Source organism: Polypterus senegalus, chromosome 16 (genome assembly GCF_016835505.1).
Source record: "Polypterus senegalus isolate Bchr_013 chromosome 16, ASM1683550v1, whole genome shotgun sequence".
NCBI classification, from domain to species: Eukaryota; Metazoa; Chordata; class Cladistia; order Polypteriformes; family Polypteridae; genus Polypterus; species Polypterus senegalus.
Genome location: NC_053169.1, coordinates 26556507 through 26576073, shown reverse-complemented (window position 1 = coordinate 26576073; position 19567 = coordinate 26556507). Strand labels below are relative to the sequence as shown.

The following is a 19567-nucleotide window of genomic DNA, read 5'->3' as shown; positions in this document are numbered from 1 at the left end:
GAATAAAAGTAAGATTAATAAAAACGGTACGAATTAAATACTTCAAGTGAATACCGTGTTGTTTTTCTGTCATACGGTGAATTTGGTAATCGCAGGTTGCTATTCGTCCACAAATGCGCATGTAAGTGAGTCCGCCTCCCCCATTGCTACGCGTGTGCTTGTGTTTAAATCCCGCCGCCGAAGAATGACGTCCAATTCACGCGCGGTTTCTCGCCGCCTTGTCGCGCCACGCGCTATGATGACATCAGAGCGACGCTCTCTTGAATCACCATGTCGTTTTCTCGCACTGCAATGTCACTGACGAGCTTGTTCGGTTTCGCGTCTAAATGGAGACTGTGCAGATGTACAACTGGTGATTTAATTTTCTGTAATGTCGGTAAGCAATCGTAAACTACAGTACGTACCTTTATAGCGTTAAACCAGCAGTTCTGTGGTCTGTCCTGTACGTTGTGACTTTTTTTAACATTATCAGTTCGCAGACGTAATTGTGAATACTGCAGTTTCACAGCTCCAGTGATGATGATACAGTTCCCGATTTAGCTAATATATACAGTATATGAAGTTTATAGATCATTCTTTTTGGCTGTCTCGTTCTTCCCAAACACTTGTTAAGTAAAGAGATCAGAGGTTGCGACCACAATAACAAGAGGTTTACAGATTATTCAGAGTGTTTGTGACTTATAAGTAGGAAGTTGGTGTGTGATGATTACATGGCTATAAATAAATACATTAATTAATAAGCAGGTCATGTTACTCAAATAGGTTGCAAGGTGCTGCAGGGAATAGCGCTGCTGCTTCGTGACTATGGCGTCCAGGTGGAATTCCTCGAAGTACGCTGATGAAATTGTTGAATAAGCCTTTTCTTACATCAGCACTCGCAAACACATACTGGCTGGAGGTTAGTGGGGTGTTTGAAACCCACCAGTGTATTGATCCTCTACCAGTTTATTAATTACGGATTTCTTAAAAAACGTAAAATAGCCCATCCAAGGGAGTTGAGCTTTCTACACAATTTTTTGTCCTCTATATCAAAACCATTTAAAATAGTTTTGTTTTTTTTAACTATATTAATTTTATACATTGTTGTCCTCGGTCAGATCTTTCGGCTGTGCTGCCGTTGTAAGCTGTGGCCATTCTGCACGTATCCTGGAGCTGAAGACTGCAAGTTCAGTTTAATTTATAGAGCTGCCAATTCAGTGCCTCATTTTGCTAAATGTTTGTCTTCATAAGTTGACTTTTTGGTTGAAACAAATTTCACTCCAGAGACTTCTGTTGGAATTTTTTTTTTTTTTTTTTTTTAGGAAACTCTAAATAACATTTTTTAAGCTGTCAAAATCTATTCATTGTTCGATCTGTTCATTCATTCTCCATTAATTATTGGAAGCTACAAAATAAAAGAATAACAGAATTAACAAAGAATATGGAAGATAGCGTACTTCTGAACTCTAATGATAAGAAAACAAAAAAATGTGTAGCTTTCCAAACAGAATTCAGTCTTTGGGGCACAATGGAAACGGAGCATTTCTTACTAGAATTCATAAAACCTATTTTATGAATATGAATGTAAAGAAAAAGTTCATAAAAGTGTGCTACATCAAATACACAAAATAGCCACATGGAACGTTATATAAATCAGTACACTTCAGTGAGCTTCAAAAACTACTGATTGTTGACGAGAGAAAAATGCAAGATGTTTTAATCTTCTAAAAGTAGCTAAAATAAGGTCCAGATTTAACAAAAAAACGTAGAAATACCACAACATCAAACATCATGCTTTATCATGTTGGTTAAAACCTTAACTCTTTATGAAACAATAGAAGTCATTAGATCACTAAAAGTAGAAACTTTAGTGACCCAGACTGGAGCTTGAGATACAAAGACATTTTTTTTTTCTAGATTATCACTGTTAATGTTAGCTATGTTAGTTGAAGTGAGCAAAATAATAATTATGATCTATTAAAGAACACTGTTTAACAATGTGAATCAGACCAATTCCCTTCCTAAATGCTGATACCAAACACCTGGGTAATGTCATGGATTGAGAAAATATTGTTTTACATTATTTCACAAGATCAAACCAAGTTCCTTAAGGGCAGGCAATCAGACAATTACTTTAAAATTGTAAACTGAGTTTAACCCCTTTATTGGGTATTTGTGCCACTTTATTAGGTGCACCTCTCTAGTATGTGGTTGGACCCCATTGTGCCTTCAGAATTCTTCGTGGCATAGACATGTAGACGTTGAAAATAAGATTCAATGATTATAAAAAGTATATTACTGATATCTGGGTAGTAGAATAAGCACTATAATTTAAGTGCAACCTCTATACAGTATATACACTAACCTGCCTTCAGAACTACCGTAATTCTTCATGGCAGTGATTCAGCAAGGTGCTAGAAACATTCCTCGGGGATGTTGGTCCATATTAACTTGATCGCATCATGTAGTTGCTGTAGATTTGTCAGTTGCACATCCAACCATCAGCCTGAACCGCTGATACAAGGCAGGATGGATCTGTTCTTTCATGTTGTTAATGCCAAATTCTGACCCTACCATCTGAATGTCACAGTAGCAATCGAGACTCATCAGACCAGGCCACGTTTTTCCAATCTTCTGTTGTCAAGTTTTGGTGAGCCCGGGCAAATTGTATCCTCAGTTGCCTGTTCTTAGGTGACAGGAGTGGCTTCTGGCGTGTTCTCCTTCTGCTGTAGAGCCCATCTGCTTCAAGGGTCGACATGCTGTGTTCAGAGATGCTCTTCCGCATACCTCGGTCGTAACAAGTCGTTATTTGAGTTACTGTTGGCTTTGAGCTCAAACCTATGAGAACTGCAGCTCACTGGATATTTTCCCTTTTTCAGATCATTTTCTGTAAACCCTATAGATGGTTGTGTGTGAAAATCCCAATAAATCAGCAGTTTCTGAAATTCTCAGACCAGCCTGTCTGGCAAAAACAAACATGTCAAGTTCAAAGTCACTTCAGTCTTCTTTCTTCCCCATTCTGATGCTCACTTCGAACTTTAGCAGGTCGTCTTGACAATGTCTACAGCCGAGTTGCTGTCGTATAATTGGCTGATTAGATATTTGTGTTAAGAAGCAGTTGAACAGGCGTACCTAATAAAGTGGCCAGTGAGTGTATACAGTATATAGGGTTGCATGGGGTTGCTTTTTCCATCACATTACATCATTTTGGATTTTGGCAGTATTTTTATCTGCGTAGGTAAAGCTTTTATCATGTAACACTGAAGGCTCTGTTTATATAAATCATATCAATTCTGATTTTCATTGATCATTTTGGGGCTTTCCACTTATTAAGAATGCAGTCTATCGTGTTTCTTTTTTCAGTATTGTAATCAAGTTCCCTCAAGGAATTTTAAAAGTTAAAGGGCCTGCACTGACGACCCAGTTATTTATATAAATGCTTTATTTTTATCATGTCTGTATTTATTGAACATAATGGAGAAGTTCCTCAGAATCCTGGGACTTAAACAAAGGTATATTATTTCCAATGTATGCTTTAGCACATAAGACACACTTTGAGCACTGTCCTTCGGCTGTCCTGTGTCGGCTGATTTATGTTGGGTTACAATTGCACACGGCCTTAAGAATATTTAAAGCCACTGACTATATGGAGTTTGAATCTTCCCCCATTCTCTGCTTTGGTCAGAAAAATAAAAGAATATTTTGTATTATATTCCTGCCAGTAACGGCGCATTGCACGCTAACATGCAGTGAATACACTTGACTTGAGCATTTCTAGTTTTCATCCTCTTTCTCTGTCTCTGTTTAACATTCATTTGCTCAGAGGTTGATGCTCTTGCTGCTTCCTGAGCAGCTCTTCTTTTCTCCACCCTAGCGGCCCGCTGCTTCTCTTCTTCCGTCGGCATCTTTACGCGTTAAAAATGAATTAAGTCAGTGTTTGTGTTGCAATTACTTAGTATGTTTTCCTTAATTTTTCACTTAAGCTGGCACTTAAGTCTTCAATCAGCCTCAAGAGTGATTTAAGATATGAAGAGACTGGAGAAGGGACGTCGAAGGTGGTAAGGAATGAAAACGGCGCCCGTACACATGCTCCGCATGGCCACCTTGCTGCGCTACAGTAAAATAAAAATAAAAAGAGGAATAACTTTGGAGGTCAATCATCACCCCAAAAGTGGATAGTAGACATCACATAGTATATGTGTACCAAATTTCAGGTCAATAGTTCAAACGTTTTTCAAGCTACAGGTAATTTTAAATCCTGGACAGACAAACGGACAGCCATGGTAGCGTATTATATAAGAAGGTTTTTGATGGGAGTACTCCTATTTAGTAAGCCTTTTTATAAAAACTTGAAGCAGCTGTCACTTTGTTTATATGGAATAGAAATAAGGCCACAAGTTAAATTAAAAAATTCGTATATGTACTGTCATGTGAAAAAGTAAGTACACCCCATGTCTGAACAGGCAAACAGCAGATCTTCATGCAAACAGTGCCTTCAGATAAAGGTGATATACCTGAACAAGTGACACATGCATTCTCATAATCTAAATTAACAAATGGCATGTTGACAAAGTAAGTACACCATTTCAACTTCAGATCTATAAAATTAGATTCAGGCGTTCCAGATTAGGTGCCAATGATTAGAATCTCCTTAGGGAGTATGCAGGTGGACCATATCTTATTTAAACCACAGATATCTAGGGTCTGGGGTTCTCTTTGCCATTGACGGGTGTGGTGTCATCATGCCAAGATCTAAAGAACCCTCAAAAGAAGGTTGTGGATGTCTATGGGTCTGGCAAGGGATTTAAAATGATTGTCAAATTATTTGAAATTAATCATTCCAGGAAAATCATCTACAAGTGTCGTATATTTCAAATGACTGTTAATTTGTTCAGGATTGGTTGCCCCAGGAAATGCAGCCCAAGAACTGAGTATGTGATACTACAAGAAATCTAAGAACCCCAAAATTTCATTTCAGGATTTGCAGAAAATTTTTTGAAAAGTTGGTGACAAAGTCCAGACAGAAGAAGGCTGCACAAATTTGGCCTACATGTGAGGTGTCATGAAAGGGCATTTGCTGTCCAAGAAGAACATTAGAGCAAGACTATAGTTTGTCATTGAGAATGCATGTAAAGGCCAGTCCTTCTGGAACAATGTGCTCTGAACAAACAAATCAGAGATTGAGCTGTTTTAGTCACAGTAACAGTAGACATATTTGGAACAAACCGAAGGCGGCATTTCTGGAGAAGACTCTCATACCAAGTGTGAAGCATAGTGGTGGAAATGTTATGGTTTAGCAGTGTTTTGCTGCATCAGGTCCTGGGTGGCTTGCATTTATCGAGTTAACTATGAATTCTGCATCATATCATAGTGTTCTTGAGGTTAATGTGAGGTTATCTGTCCTAAAATTAAATTGATATAATGATCTGAAGCACACTAGAAAATATACAGAATCCCAGGAATGGCTAAAAAAAAGAGCCATCTAATAAGTAAATGTTCAACATATCATCTTCTTTACTGTGTGTTCAAACAAGATGCATTTCCTTCATTACTGCCCCAATAGTACTATTTGGTATATGCAAATTTTAATATTTTTTGCTTCCACTGTCTATTTTGTAAAGGTTAAAGTTTGTTAAGATTTTATCAGATTTATGTTCACATAATTAACATTTCTTGCTTAATAAAATTCCATTATAATTTATATTCAGATTTCCACTGTTGTTTACTTGGGAATACTTACAGATATATTCTTCCCTGTAAATTAATATGGCATGAAAACAGTTTTTTAATGTTTTGGTGACAGTTCATATAGCCCCCCTACGGCACAAGAGCTCTATGACAGATGGCAAAAATGAAGCCAAGAAAGGACAGCTGAAGACACCCAAAACACCACTGGGACGATTTGATGATTCTTCACAAGACTCTGCTGAAAAAGAACCCTTGAAAAGTAAGTCGTTACCTTTTCCACTGCAGTATTTCTCTGGGAGAAAAGAGTATCTTATGTATTATACATCTCCCCAAGATGTATAATTGCTCAAGGTTCAAAAGTGTGCCAGGTTAAGTGAACCACTTAACATAGAACCCAGAAATCTGGCCTTTTCTTTGAGATGTTAGGTTCAAGGTGGCTCAGAGATAAGTGTAATATCTATTATGTAGTCTTGGCGTGGGTAGCCAGCATCCTCAGTCATCTAATTTTAGCAGGCTGCTTTATCTAGTACAGGAATGACTATCTTTTCTTATCAGCAAACACGATATTTATTATTCTTTTCCCTCAAGCTATAAAAGATAGCCCAGTGTATTCACAAAAAGGTTTTCTATTCCCGCTAACTTTATGTATAGCCATTCCTGTAAGCTGAAAGTAAAAAGCTTTAATGGTTCTTTTTTCATTAGGTGCTCGTATATGGTTTGGGTCAAGTTGGACCTTATTTTGGAGTGGCTAAGTTTAAACATCCATCCATCCATCGTGTTCTGCTTTTCCGAGGTCGGGTTGCGGGGGCAGCAGATTGAGCAGAGATGCCCAGACTTCCCTCTCCCCGGCCACTTCTTCAAGCTCTTCCAGGGGAATCCCAAGGTGTTCCAAGCCCAGCCAGGAGACATAGTCCCTCCAGCGTGTCCTGGGTCTTCCCCGGGGCCTCCTTCCGGTTGGATGTGCCCGGAACACCTCACCAGGGAGGCGTCCAGGAGACATCCTGATCAGATGCCCACTCCACCTCATCTGACTGCTCTCGATGCGGAGGAGCAGCAGCTCTACTCTGAGGCCCTCCCGGATGACTGAGCTTCTCACCCTATCTTTAAGGGAAAGCCCAGACACCCTGCGGAGGAAACTCATTTCAGCCGCTTGTATTCGCGATCTCGTTCTTTCGGTCACTACCCATAGCTCATGACTATAGGTGAGGGTAGGAACGTAGATCGACTGGTAAATTGAGAGCTTTGCCTTACGGCTCAGCTCCTTTTTCACCACAACAGACCGATGCAGAGCCCGCATCACTGCGGACGCCGCACCGATCCGCCTGTCGATCTCACGCTCCATTCTTCCCTCACTTGTGAACAAGATCCCGAGATACTTGAACTCCTCCACTCGGGGCAGGATCTCGCTCCCAACCCTGAGAGGGCACTCCACCCTTTTCCGGCTCAGGACCATGCTCTCGGATTTGGAGGTGCTGATTCTCATCCCAGCCGCTTCACACTCAGCTGCGAACCAATCCAGAGAGAGCTGAAGATCACAGCCTGATGAAGCAAACAGGACAACATCATCTGCAAAAAGCAGTGACCCAATCCTGAGTCCACCAAACCGGACCCCCTCAACACCCTTCCTGCACCTAGAAATTCTGTCAATAAAAGTTAGGAACAAGTTAAGTTTAAACATTGTAAACCAATTAATGCCCTAGCTCACAATCATAGTAAGTCACTTAGGAGATTGCACCAGTAACTCAGCAGTCCAAAAACTTGTTCACAATGCCTCATTACCTGTCTAGTGGAAGGCTGATAGCATTTGATAACCAACAAAAATGATCTGTGAAGGTTCAGCATTTAACAGTTATAAACTTTACTGACTGTCACTTTCAATTCAATGCTTTCTGTCTAGCTCATCTTGAACCTGATAACTCTTTAATAGGGCTTCAGAATTCAATAGATGAATGAATGAATCAATATCTAATGTAATAAAAAACCCTTATTACCAAAACATAACATCATCATTTTGGATCCTCTTCTTCATGGGCATGTTTTGTACATTGTGTAGTGCACCAGCTAGCATGTTTGTCAAAATGGTTGCATCATGCATTCATTCTGTATATAACGCAGACTAAACTACATGTATTTAGACTTTCATTTTCTCTTACAGTCTAAAAGTAAACTGTTTGATTGGTGACTGTAAATTCACATATATTGGATTAGTATTTATGGATGTGCTGGAAAAGACTGCTGTCCCTCCCAGGACTGATTTCTTCATTAAATAGGCTTTATGTCCCTGAAACTCAGTTCTGAAAACACTTTTAAAGGGAGAGTGGATATGTAGACGTTGAAAATAAGATTCAATGATTATAAAAAGTATATTACTGATATCTGGGTAGTAGAATAAGCACTGTAATTTAAGTACAACCTCTATACAGTATAAACACTAACCTGCCTTCAGAACTACCGTAATTCTTCGTGGCAGAGATTCAACAAGGTGCTGGAAACATTCCTCAGGGATTTTAGTCTATATTGACTTGGTCACATTATGCAGTTGCTGCAGATTTGTCAGCTACACAACTATGATGAAAATCTCCTGTACCACCACATCCCAAAGGTGCTCTATTCGAATGAGATCTGGTGACTTTGGAGGCCATTTAAGTACAGTGAACTCAATGTCATGTTCAGGAAACCAGTTTTAGATGATTTGAGCTGTGACGTGGTGCATTATCCTGCTGGAAGTAGCCATCAGAAGATGGCTACTGCAGTCATAAAGGGATGGACATGGTCAACAATACCGTGACGTTTAAATGATGTGCAGTTAGTACTGAGGGGCCCAAAGTGTGCCAAGAAAATATCCCCCACACCATTACACCACCACCACCAGCCTGAACCATTGATCCATGCTTTCATGTTGTTGACAACAAATTCTGAACTTACCATCCGAATGTCAAAGCAGAAAGTGAGACTCAACAGATTCATCAACTCAGATTGTTTGCGTTACTGTTGCCTTTCTGTCGGCTCAGACCAGTCCGGCCATTCTCCTCTGACCTCTGGAATCCTCTCACTGAATATTTTCCCCTTTTTTGGACCATTCTCTTTAAACCCTATGGTTGTGCATGAACCTCCCAGCAGATCAACAGTATCTCTATTACTTGGACCAGCCCATCTGACACCAACAACCATACCACGTTCAGAGTCACTGGAATCACATTTTTCCCCATTTTGATGCTGTTTCAACTTCAGCAGGCTGTCTTGACAATATCTATATGAGTTGCTGCCATGTGATTGGCTGATTAGATATTTTTGTTAACAAGAAGCTGAACAGGTGTACCTAATAAAGTGGCCGGTGAGTGTATACAAGAGTATGTGTTTGTCAATGAGTTGTGTTGGTCTACACCAGTCAATAACACATTAGATATAGTTACACATAAACGCATTTGGGGAATGCTCAAGATCAAGAAATAGCAGTTTTACTTCATGCTGGAAAACCTACTAAATAAGTCAAGCCTGTACTTGTCTTTTAATTTATTTCAGAATTTCCCGATGATGTGAATCCTGTCACAAAGGAGAAAGGAGGACCAAGAGGCCCTGAGCCTACTCGTTACGGAGACTGGGAAAGAAAGGGCCGTTGCATTGACTTTTAGTGTTAATTTTATTTTTGTACCTTATACTGTCTGTACTTGCAAGGTTTGAGAAAATAATTATTTAAACTGAGGTTTATTTAAAATGCACAAATGTATATTCTTGAATAAATGAATACTGAATCTCACTTCCTTAGAATGTATTTTGGAAATTCTGCACTTGCTAGTCATGATGCTTGGCCTACATTAAATATTTATGAACCACATATAATTCATCTTTGGTTAAATGTTGCTATTCTGAGAGTAAAATATATGTAAATTTAGCAATGTAATGTACTGATATGTAATGCTTTATCTTCAAGAAAATTGGGACAATGTTAAGATGTGCATTTATTTATTGAGGAAAATGATTGAATATTACATATTTGTGAGTGGCAAAAGTATGTGAACCTCTAGGTTGATCAGTTAGTTTGAAGGTGAAATTCGAGTCAGGTGTTTCAAATCAATGGGATGACAATCAGGTGTGAGTGGGCACCCTGTGTTATTTAAAGAACAGGAATCTATCAAAGTCTGCTCTTCACAACACGTGTTTTTGGAAATGTATCCTGGCACGAACAAAGGAGATTTCTGAGGACCTCACAAAAAGAGTTGTTGATGCTCATCAGGCTGGAAAAGGTTACGAAACCATCTCTAAAGAATTTGGACTCCACCAATCCACAGTCAGACAGATTGTGTACAAATGGAGGAAATTCAAGACCATTGTTACCTTCCCCAGGAGTGATCGACCAACAAAGATCACTCCAAGAGCAAGGCGTGTAATAGTCGGCGAGGTCACAAAAGACCTCAGGGTAACTTCTAAGCAACTGAAGGCCTCTCTCACATTGGCTAATGTTCATGTTCATGAGTCCACCATCAGGAGAACACTGAACAACAATGGTGTGCATGGCAGGGTTGCAAGGAGAACGCCACTGCTCTCCAAAAAAAACATTGCTGCTCGTCTGCAGTTTGCTAAAGATCACGTGGACAAACCAGAAGGCTATTGGAAGAATGGTTTGTGGATGGATGAGACCAAAATAGAACTTTTTGGTTTAAATGAAAAGCATTACAGTATGTTTGGAGAAAGGAAAACACTGCATTCCAGCATAAGAACCTTATCCCATCTGTGAAACATGGTGGTGGTAGTATCATGGTTTGGGCCTGTTTTGCTGCATCTGGGCAAGGACGGCTTGCCTTCATTGATGGAACAATGAATTCTGAATTATATCAGAGAATTCTAAAGGAAAATGTCAGGACATCTGTCCATGAACTGAATCTGAAGAGAAGGTGGGTCATGCAGCAAGACAACAACCCTAAGCACACAAGTCGTTCTACCAAAGAATGTTTAAAGAAGAATAAAGTCAAAGTCCTGACCTTAATCCAATCGAAATGTTGTGGAAGGACCTGAAGCAAGCAGTTAATGTGAGGAAACCCACCAACATCCCAGAGTTAAAGCTGTTCTGTACGGAGGAATGGGATAAAATTCCTCCAAGCCGGTGTGCAGGAATGATCAAAAGTTACAGGAAACGTTTAGTTGCAGTTATTGCTGCAAAGGGGGGTCACACCAGATACTGAAAGCAAAGGTTCACATACTCTTGCCACTCACAAATATGTAATATTCAATCATTTTCCTTAATAAATAAATGACCCAGTATAATATTTTTGTCTCATTTGTTTAACTGGTTTCTCTTTATCTACTTTTAGGACTTGAGTGAAAATCTGATGATGTTTTAGGTCATATTTATGCAGAAATATAGAAAATTCTAAAGGGTTCACAAACTTTCAAGCACAACTGTACAGTACAAATCAATTTACACTTGAATCCATAAAAACCTCATTTATCATTTAATTAAATCTGTATAGGGTAGTTGAAATGTGTCACAGTTTTTAGCTTGTGCTTTTTCAAATGCATTATTTCAAATAACTACATCAAGAGTCCTATAGCACTCAGAAAGAAAATAGTCTAAATGGTAATAAAAAGTATGCCTTGTATACATTAAACTAAACCAAAATGAATGCACATATGGAGAAAACAAATAAAATAACATATATATGTATATGTGTACTGTATATATATGTATAGAGTCATTCCATGTCAAATCAACTGATTTTCAAGAAATCCCATGCAGTTCGGTCTCAGAAAATTCTGAAAAAAGTATCAGGTGTACCCATGTTATCCAGGAGACACCCTGTAAAATTATTATGATGTAAGATTAGTACTTTCCAAGGTACTGCCAGTTTTGTGCAGGGAGAGGGGTGTCAAGTTTGACATTTCTAAAGAATGAAACCACCAAGCAGTCTCGAATTTTGCATTCTGGTACTTTCATAGGTATAGTACGTAACTAAATCAAAATGTTTGGTCCAGATGATACCACTTGGTAAGAGCAGGCCTTCAAAAATGGAAAAAAAAAATATTTTGCATCTTTGGCTTTGCCACTGTGATAGAACCGGGGTGTCAGTGAGCCCCAAGCACGAACTCAACCACAGTCCTGGGTTCAAATAAAGGATGGTTTTAATATCCATAATTCCTCAGTTAAGTACAAAGTATAAAGCACAGGTTCTCTCTCATCCACAATTCACTTCACAGTGCCTCTCCTCTCACCACCATACTGCCCTTCTCCAGCTGAGTGTTGCCTCCCTTCCTCCCAGCTCCGACTCACCTGGATAAGGGAGTGTGGTCCCTTTTAAGTGAGTACTTCCAATGCCAGGAGTGCTGCCCGTTGGAAGTACTTCCAGGTCACATGGAAGTCCCATATAATAGGGAGTACATCTCTTGCAGTACCCACGGGCTCCAGTAGGGCTGCTCTGCTGGACTACATTTCCCAGCATTCCTGTGGATTCCCAAATGGGCATCAGTATGGAGGGCTGCTGCCATCTAGTGCCTGAGGGGAATAAACACCCCTCAGAGACAGTCCTTCCCTGTCCTTTTCTTTTATCTCAACCAGGGAAGGTCCTCAAAAACGTATCCGGTCAGGACGTCTTTCCAGTTGCCTGGGACTTCCCGCCTGGGTATGTAATTCTGGGTCGGGATGTCCGTCGCTCCTCTCAAGAAGTCCTTTTTGGGTCTGGTGTCTTTCTCTCCCTTGGCTGGGATATCTGTCTGTCCTTCAGGGTAAGAAAAGAAACTGTTTCAGGGTTTCACCACCAGACCCCTCAAATGTGAAAAAAATACAGGTCAAATCTCTTTATAACAAATATTGAAGTAATAAAATTTCCAGTATAAAATATATTTTTATTTGTTCCTGATAAACGTTCATACAAAATGTACTAAACTATATTTCATTGTAATGAAAGACTGATCTCAGTATAACGAAATATTTTGTTCCGAAATTTGTGAATGAGATGACAACTTGATACAATATTTCCGTGAACTCATTTTGTTCTCGACACGAGCCGGTAGTAGACGTGTTTGCAGGCAACATCATACGAAGTTCTTATACCTACCTATCCATCCGAGGTGTTTCCCGCGATTCTCAAAACTTTTTTTTGTTAAAACATTTTTTATTGTGTTCTAATAAACCTACGATCATAATGGACACAAAAACAACGTCAATTCACACTGAAAGAAAAATTAAGCATATTGAAGGAAATAGACTCTGGGAAGAAAAAGAATGACGTTGCCAAAACACACAGCATAGCACCTTCAACGATATCAACATTTTTAAAAGATCGGAAGAAAATAGAAGAGCAAATTAAATACGCAATGGAACCACATAGGAAGAAAATTCGAGGTGCTTTAAATGATAATGTGGATAAGGCAACTTTCACGTGGCTCCAAGACGTACGGTCACGAAATGTCCCCTTAAATGGACAGATGATTCCTGAAAAAGCTTTGGAATTTGCTAAGATGTTAAAAGTTGAGTCATTCCAGGCAAGTGTCGGATGGCTCAATAGGTTTCGAGAACACTGCGGGATAACATCGAGGGCAATTTGTGGAGAAGCAAACAGTGTTCCACAAGAACGTGTTGCAGAATGGCTTGCAGGAGACATAAAAAGAATTGTGGCGGAGTACAGCAGGAATGACATTTTTAATGCCGATGAAACAGGGGTATTTTACCAGTTACTTCCTCATCGGACTTTGACATACAATACAGTTTATTTTTATATAGCCTAAAATCACACAGGAAGTGCCGCAATGGGCTTTAACAGCCCTGCCTCTTGACAGCCCCCCAGCCTCGACACTCTAAGAAGACAAGGAAAAACTCCCAAAAAAACCTTGTAGGGAAAATGGAAGAAACCTCGAGAAAGGCAGTTCAGAGAGAGACCCCTTTCCAGGTAGGTTGGGCGTGCAGTGGGTGTCAAAAGAAGGGGGTCAATACAATACAATACAATACACAGAACAGAACAAATCCTTAATACAGCATAATAATAAAAATTTTAGAAGTACGGAGCAGAATTTAACAGTAGATGATATCACATAATAAGATTTGGATATGTTTAGAGTTCTGGAGACCTCATCCATCTAGCTGCCTCCCCATTTGGCCATTCCACGGCTGAAACGTTGCTCCGATGAAAGGACCCCTCTTTCCCATGATTCCTGTGATCCTCCATCAGGGATGACATTACCACAGGCAGGCAAACAACTTGGCAGGTGGGCTGTGGCACCGATTGCCACATTTGGGTACCGAGAACAGAAACAGAATAGGTGAGGGTTAGTATTCAATTCTAACTATCATGTTACTTATGTTTTAGTGCTAATGACTAACAACAGAGATGCAGTCTGTACAGTTAATCAGCAGCTCTAGTCAGGGTGTGCTAAACTGAAGTAGTGAGTCTTCAGCCAGGATTTAAAAGCTGAGACTGAAGGGGCATCTCTTATTGTAGCAGACAGACCAGTCCACTGTTTAGGGGCCCTGTAACTAAAAGCTCGACCTCCCACTGTTATTTTATTAATCCTTGGAATCCTAAGCAGACCGACATCTTGAGATCTTAATGTGCGCTCAGGTTTGTAAGTCATAATAAGTTCAGACAAGTAAGCCGGATCTTAGCTATTTAATGCTTTACATGTTAAAAGGAGGATTTTGAAATCTGCCCTAAACTTAACCGGGAGCCAGTGTAAGGATTTAAGAACTGGAGTTATGTGTTCATATTTTCTTGTTCTTGTAATAATTCTTGCAGCCGCATTTTGGATTAACTGGAGGCTGTATAAAGAACAGTTTGAACAGCCAGTGAACACCACATTGCAGTAGTCAATCCTACTAGAAATAAATGCATGAATTAATTTCTCAGAATCCTATTTATTTAGAAAGCACCTTAATTTCTGAACATTTTTAAGATGAAAGAAACATGTTTTGGACGACTTTGTAATATGTGGTTTAAATGAGATGCTAGAGTCAAAGATAACTCTTAGATTTTGGGCTGATTCAGTAAAATTAATTGGGATTCCAACTGAGTTAAATGCCGACAAAATATTGCTGTGATCAGCGTCATTCCCTCCAACAATTAACATCTCTGTTTTATCTGTGTTTAAAGACAAGTAGTTCTCATTCATCCAATCCTTTAATTCACTAACACAACTAATTAAAGACAACATCGGAGAAACTTCATTTGATTTAAATGAAAGGTATAACTGGGTGTCATCTGCATACGAGTGAAAATTAACATGATGTTTCCTAATGAGAGGGCCCAGTGGAAGCATGTAAAGTGAAAACAGTAAAGGTCCCAAGGAGATCCGTGTAAAGGGGGAAAGAAATCAAAAGTCAGATTAACCGCGTTGTTTTGTTGCAATGCTTCAGGCACGGAAAAGTCAAAGCCATTAATCATAGGAAATGTGCAAATCCGCGTTGTTTCAGAAACGTGCATTCACTTCCCGGTGATTATCAGTCAAACCAACGCGCCTGGAAGACACAGCAATTATTCAACGAATGGTTGATAAATCTGGACAGAAAACTGGGAAGAGAAAAAAGGAAAATTCTTCTCTTAATAGATAATTGCTCAGCCCATAATTTCACATGCCAAACTGTACAGCAGTGCTGCAGCCATTAGATTTGGGAATTATACGTGCCGTAAAGATACATTACAGGTGTCATCTCATAAAAACATATTGCTGAATTTAGTTGCAGACGAGGCAAAAAAAATCGATGTTAGAGAGGCCTGTGACATGATTTGCGCTGCATGGTGGTGAGTGAAAGAGTCCACCATTTTCAAATGCTGGAACAAAGCATCACTGATTGAAGGCGCTGATGTGGAAATTACCAAAGTTGACGAAACGGCAGAAACGGACATAGAAAATGAAGGCAGAGATATGTGGGGCTCAGTGGTCCCTGACACAGCCGGTGTTGGGTATGAAGATTACATCGAAGTAGATGACAATGCAATAGTTGCAAGTGAGCTGAGAGAAAGAGACCTTATTGAAAATCTGCAGCCGCATGCTGAAAATAATGAAGTGTGAAATGTGGAGAGCGAAGACGAGAAGAACATTCGGGGGTATCTTTCCAGCTGTGAGGATATTCCTAAACATGTTTTGAAAAACATTTGTGAAATTGAAAATACAATACTCACAATTCAGTGCAGACCAAAATGACTAATTTGTTTGAAAAAACAATAAATGTATTTGTGATGGATACTGTATTCTTTTTCTTTGTATTTTGACTGTATTTTAATTTAAATTGTTTTATATTGTTATCTCGTATTTATTTTTAAATAAAACAGTTTTCACAGTTTAACAATCGGTGTTTCACTGGTGCACACACACACACACATACACACACACACTTATACCTACAACCAATCACACGATGATCACGCGTCAAGTCACGCAGTAAGTTCTGCGATTGGCGTGCGGCAATCCTATGGGATGTTATTTTGATACTGTAGGCATACGGTAATTAAAAATATATCATCTTCCATATTCGATAGAACGAGTTTTCAGTATAACAAAATATTCTCTTTGGTCCCACGAACTTCGCTATATTAAGATTTGACCTGTATTCTGGATGTAATGTCCAGACCAGCTAAATGCACTGTGGGAATGTCCAGACATTTTTTAAATTGTTTTTCCAGTATCCTACATGGTCCCTTCTTTCTCAAAAAACAGGTCTTCTTTTTCTTATTGGAATCTTTCATTTTTATTTTCCATATTAAGCATGGGTTAAATTCACCATTTGTCAGTAATGAAAATCATCAAGTCCTTCATCACTAACTTAGGTATGGGATTAATGAAAAAAATAATAAATCACCAACAGCTGCTTGATTTATCATTAAATACAATGCTAGTTATGATGAAATGTTAATATCTTGTGTGAGTGCAACCCATTGCGTTTCTGTTTCAATCAAAGTGCAGAGTGCAGGGCATCTTTACCTTTGAGATCAAGATGGCACTGCAGCCTCCTACTGACGATTGTAAGCGCACTGCGAAGGGCAATGACACACTGCAATGGCACCCAACACATACTGTCTCTAGGTGGCCAGTGGAAAGGCTGTGCAATCAATCAATCAATCAACATTTATTTATATAGCACATATTCATACAAAAAAATGTAGCTCAAAGTGCTTTACAAAATGAAGAATAGAAAAATAGAAGACACAATAAAAAATAAACAGAAGTCAACATTAATTAACATAGAATAAGTAAGTTAAGTCCGATGGCCAGGGTGGACAGAAAAAACAAAAATAAAAAACTCCAAAAGCTGGAGAAAAAAAATAAAATCTGTAGGGGTTCCAGACCACGATATATATATATGTATATATATATATATATATATATATATATATATAGCTGTGGTGGGTTGGCACCCTGCCCAGGATTGGTTCCTGCCTTGTGCCCTGTGTTGGCTGGGATTGGCTCCAGCAGACCCCTGTGACCCTGTATTCGGATTCAGCGGGTTAGAAAATGGAAGGATGGATATATATATATATATATTGTAAAAGCTATATAGCGCCCGACCCGGCACAGACCACGCAGAGGCAACGTGTACAAAACACACAGGCTTTTATTTTTCTTCAGCTGTGTGACACGTCTTCCCCGTGCCACACAGCCCAAACACAGTCCCAAAGCACCAAACAAAACACAAACCACAATTCTCCACCACTCCTCCCAGACAAGCTTCGTCTCCTTCCTCCCAACTCTGGCTCCTCGAGTGGTGGTGGCTGGGCCCTTTTATAGCCCACCCGGAAGCGTTCCAGGTGATTAACCACCTGGTCCTAATTACACTTCCGGGTGGGGCTGAAAGCTCGTCCAGCCGGGCTGTGGGAAGCAGACAGCTCCCCCTAGCGGCCACACCGGGCCCCAACCAAGCTGTGGAGGACTCCATCTCCCATGGAGCCCTGCGGGGTTGGGGAGTCACCGTCGGCCAGGGAGGCTGCCACCAAGCGTCCGGGGAAGGTATTGGACTTCCCATGGTGGCTCCCCCGGAACATAAGTAGCAGAGGCGTCCCTGCCGGGCATGGGACCCGGCTGTCCTTCACAATATATATATAGATAGATATATATATATAGTGCAGGACAGACTGGATGTGTGAAACATAGCAGGATTTCTGATTCCGCTTCACTCTTGTCATGAATCACATTAATCCACCAATAAATGAATGAAGAAATATTTTTTATATAAATATAAATATTTTTATATTTATGTTCGCATGCCATTGTGTTTTTATATATTTGTTATTTACTAGCCATCCCCCGTGGCTTCGCCCACGTATTAGTGAAACAGGACAGTAAGCAGGGCCCCGCACAGCTCTCTACTCCTAACCTCACTCTCTAGTGCGAATGTATCGCTCCTGCAAGTGAACTTTGATTCTTAGCGCAATGACAGAAGTCACAAAATCAACTGGAATGTTCAAGCAAATTATAGAAAAAAAGAGATTGAAATCCGTTAAGTAGTTCTCTCGTTTGCTACCTAAGCGGAGTTAAGGTTACGCCCCGAGGCAGACGTGCGAGTGAGGAGGGCCCCACAGCCCAGTGAGTCTCTCTCGGATTCGCACAAATAAATCGGTACCGCAAGCGAACTATGATGCTTAGCGTGATGAGAACGTCGCAAAATTTCAAGCAAATTATAGAACAAAAAACAATCTAAATCCATTAAGTAGTTCCCTCGTGAAAAGTGGACAGACATACAGACAAGTCTAAAAAACTAGAAGAAATTTCGCACTTGGACTATGAAATTTTTAAAACCGTTTCTTAGTGAGCACCTATGGGCCAAGGGTAACCTAAATTCCAAATTTCAAGTCCCAAGTCCTCATGGTTCGGGAGATTTCGTGATGAGTGAGTCAGTGGTATTTGGCTTTTATATATATATATATAGATTGTATAATTTGTGTATTTATTTAATTTTGTCCAAAGTATTCCTTCATACACCAGTGTTTCAAACAGTCACACTAATTAAATTACAGTTCTAGTTCCAGTGTTTTTCTTTTTTTTTGACTGCCACATATGTCATCATAGGTTACCCTCCCAGGTTTACCAACCCACTACTCTAATAATTCATTTTTGTTAATTGATTTCCACACACCAAGATAATTCCCTGGTTGGATACTTCCTCTTTGGTGAATGATGTCCTTCTGTATAAGACATCCAGAAAAATGATTGGAGACCATTGGCACGCTCTGAGCATATTTATCAGTGTCAACACATTAATACAAGATATCAATTAAATGAATCAACTCTAAACAGGGCCATTCTTAGCAGTTTGGGGGCCCTACGCGGTTCAGAAATGTGCAGGCCCTGGATGGGGTGGGGGGTCCGGGGGGGCAGAGCCCCCTCCTGGAACTCAGGAAGGTGTCCTAATAAAACGTCCGGAAAAGGCCTTAGATGACCAGTAGGCCTACATGTACGCTTGTGTGTATGCAGAGTGGTAAAATATTGATTTTGTTCTGGATCTGGTAAAGGCCGGTAATATTGGGATATTTCATGATTTTATGGGGATCTCTCTGAATGAATCCGAAACGAATCTCGAAAATTAACGTTTGCTATGGTGCATTTGGCAAAGTTATGATGGCATGACAATATTATTAGGGATTCAGGTGAAGATTGCAATTTGGATAATAAATTACCATTATTAATAAGACTAAGAGATGCACTGAACTGAATTTCCTGGGACTGGCACAGACAGGGGCCGCAGGCCCACAGCCCAACAACAAAAAAAATAAATAAAATTGTAAGTCGGGGCCAGGGGCGGATGCGTAGTTCGCGTATGCCTAAGAACATCCCTGCTCTAAAGTCTTACAGACAGACTCTGAAATCCTTCAATGAATTATATTATACTGCTGTAAAAACATGGGGTACTACAAGCTATTGAAATTGTCAGAAAAAAAAAACGTTTTGCTGATGTGCTCGTCATGCTTCTGTAATAATGAAT

At 39.8% G+C, this 19567-nt stretch overlaps 1 protein-coding gene and 1 pseudogene across 1 annotated transcript; both read left to right on the top strand.

Moving 5' to 3' along the window:
* Positions 1 to 224: 224 nt before the first annotated feature.
* Positions 225 to 9502, top strand: sdhaf4 (succinate dehydrogenase complex assembly factor 4). Its single transcript, XM_039738157.1, has 3 exons — positions 225 to 376; positions 5783 to 5926; positions 9190 to 9502. The coding sequence occupies exons 1-3, from the start codon at positions 271 to 273 to the stop codon at positions 9297 to 9299; spliced, it is 360 nt and encodes a 119-aa protein (XP_039594091.1). The 5' UTR covers positions 225 to 270; the 3' UTR covers positions 9300 to 9502.
* A 3302-nt stretch (positions 9503 to 12804) lies between these two features.
* On the top strand, positions 12805 to 15773 carry LOC120516965 (annotated as a pseudogene).
* The last annotated feature ends 3794 nt before the right edge of the window (positions 15774 to 19567 follow it).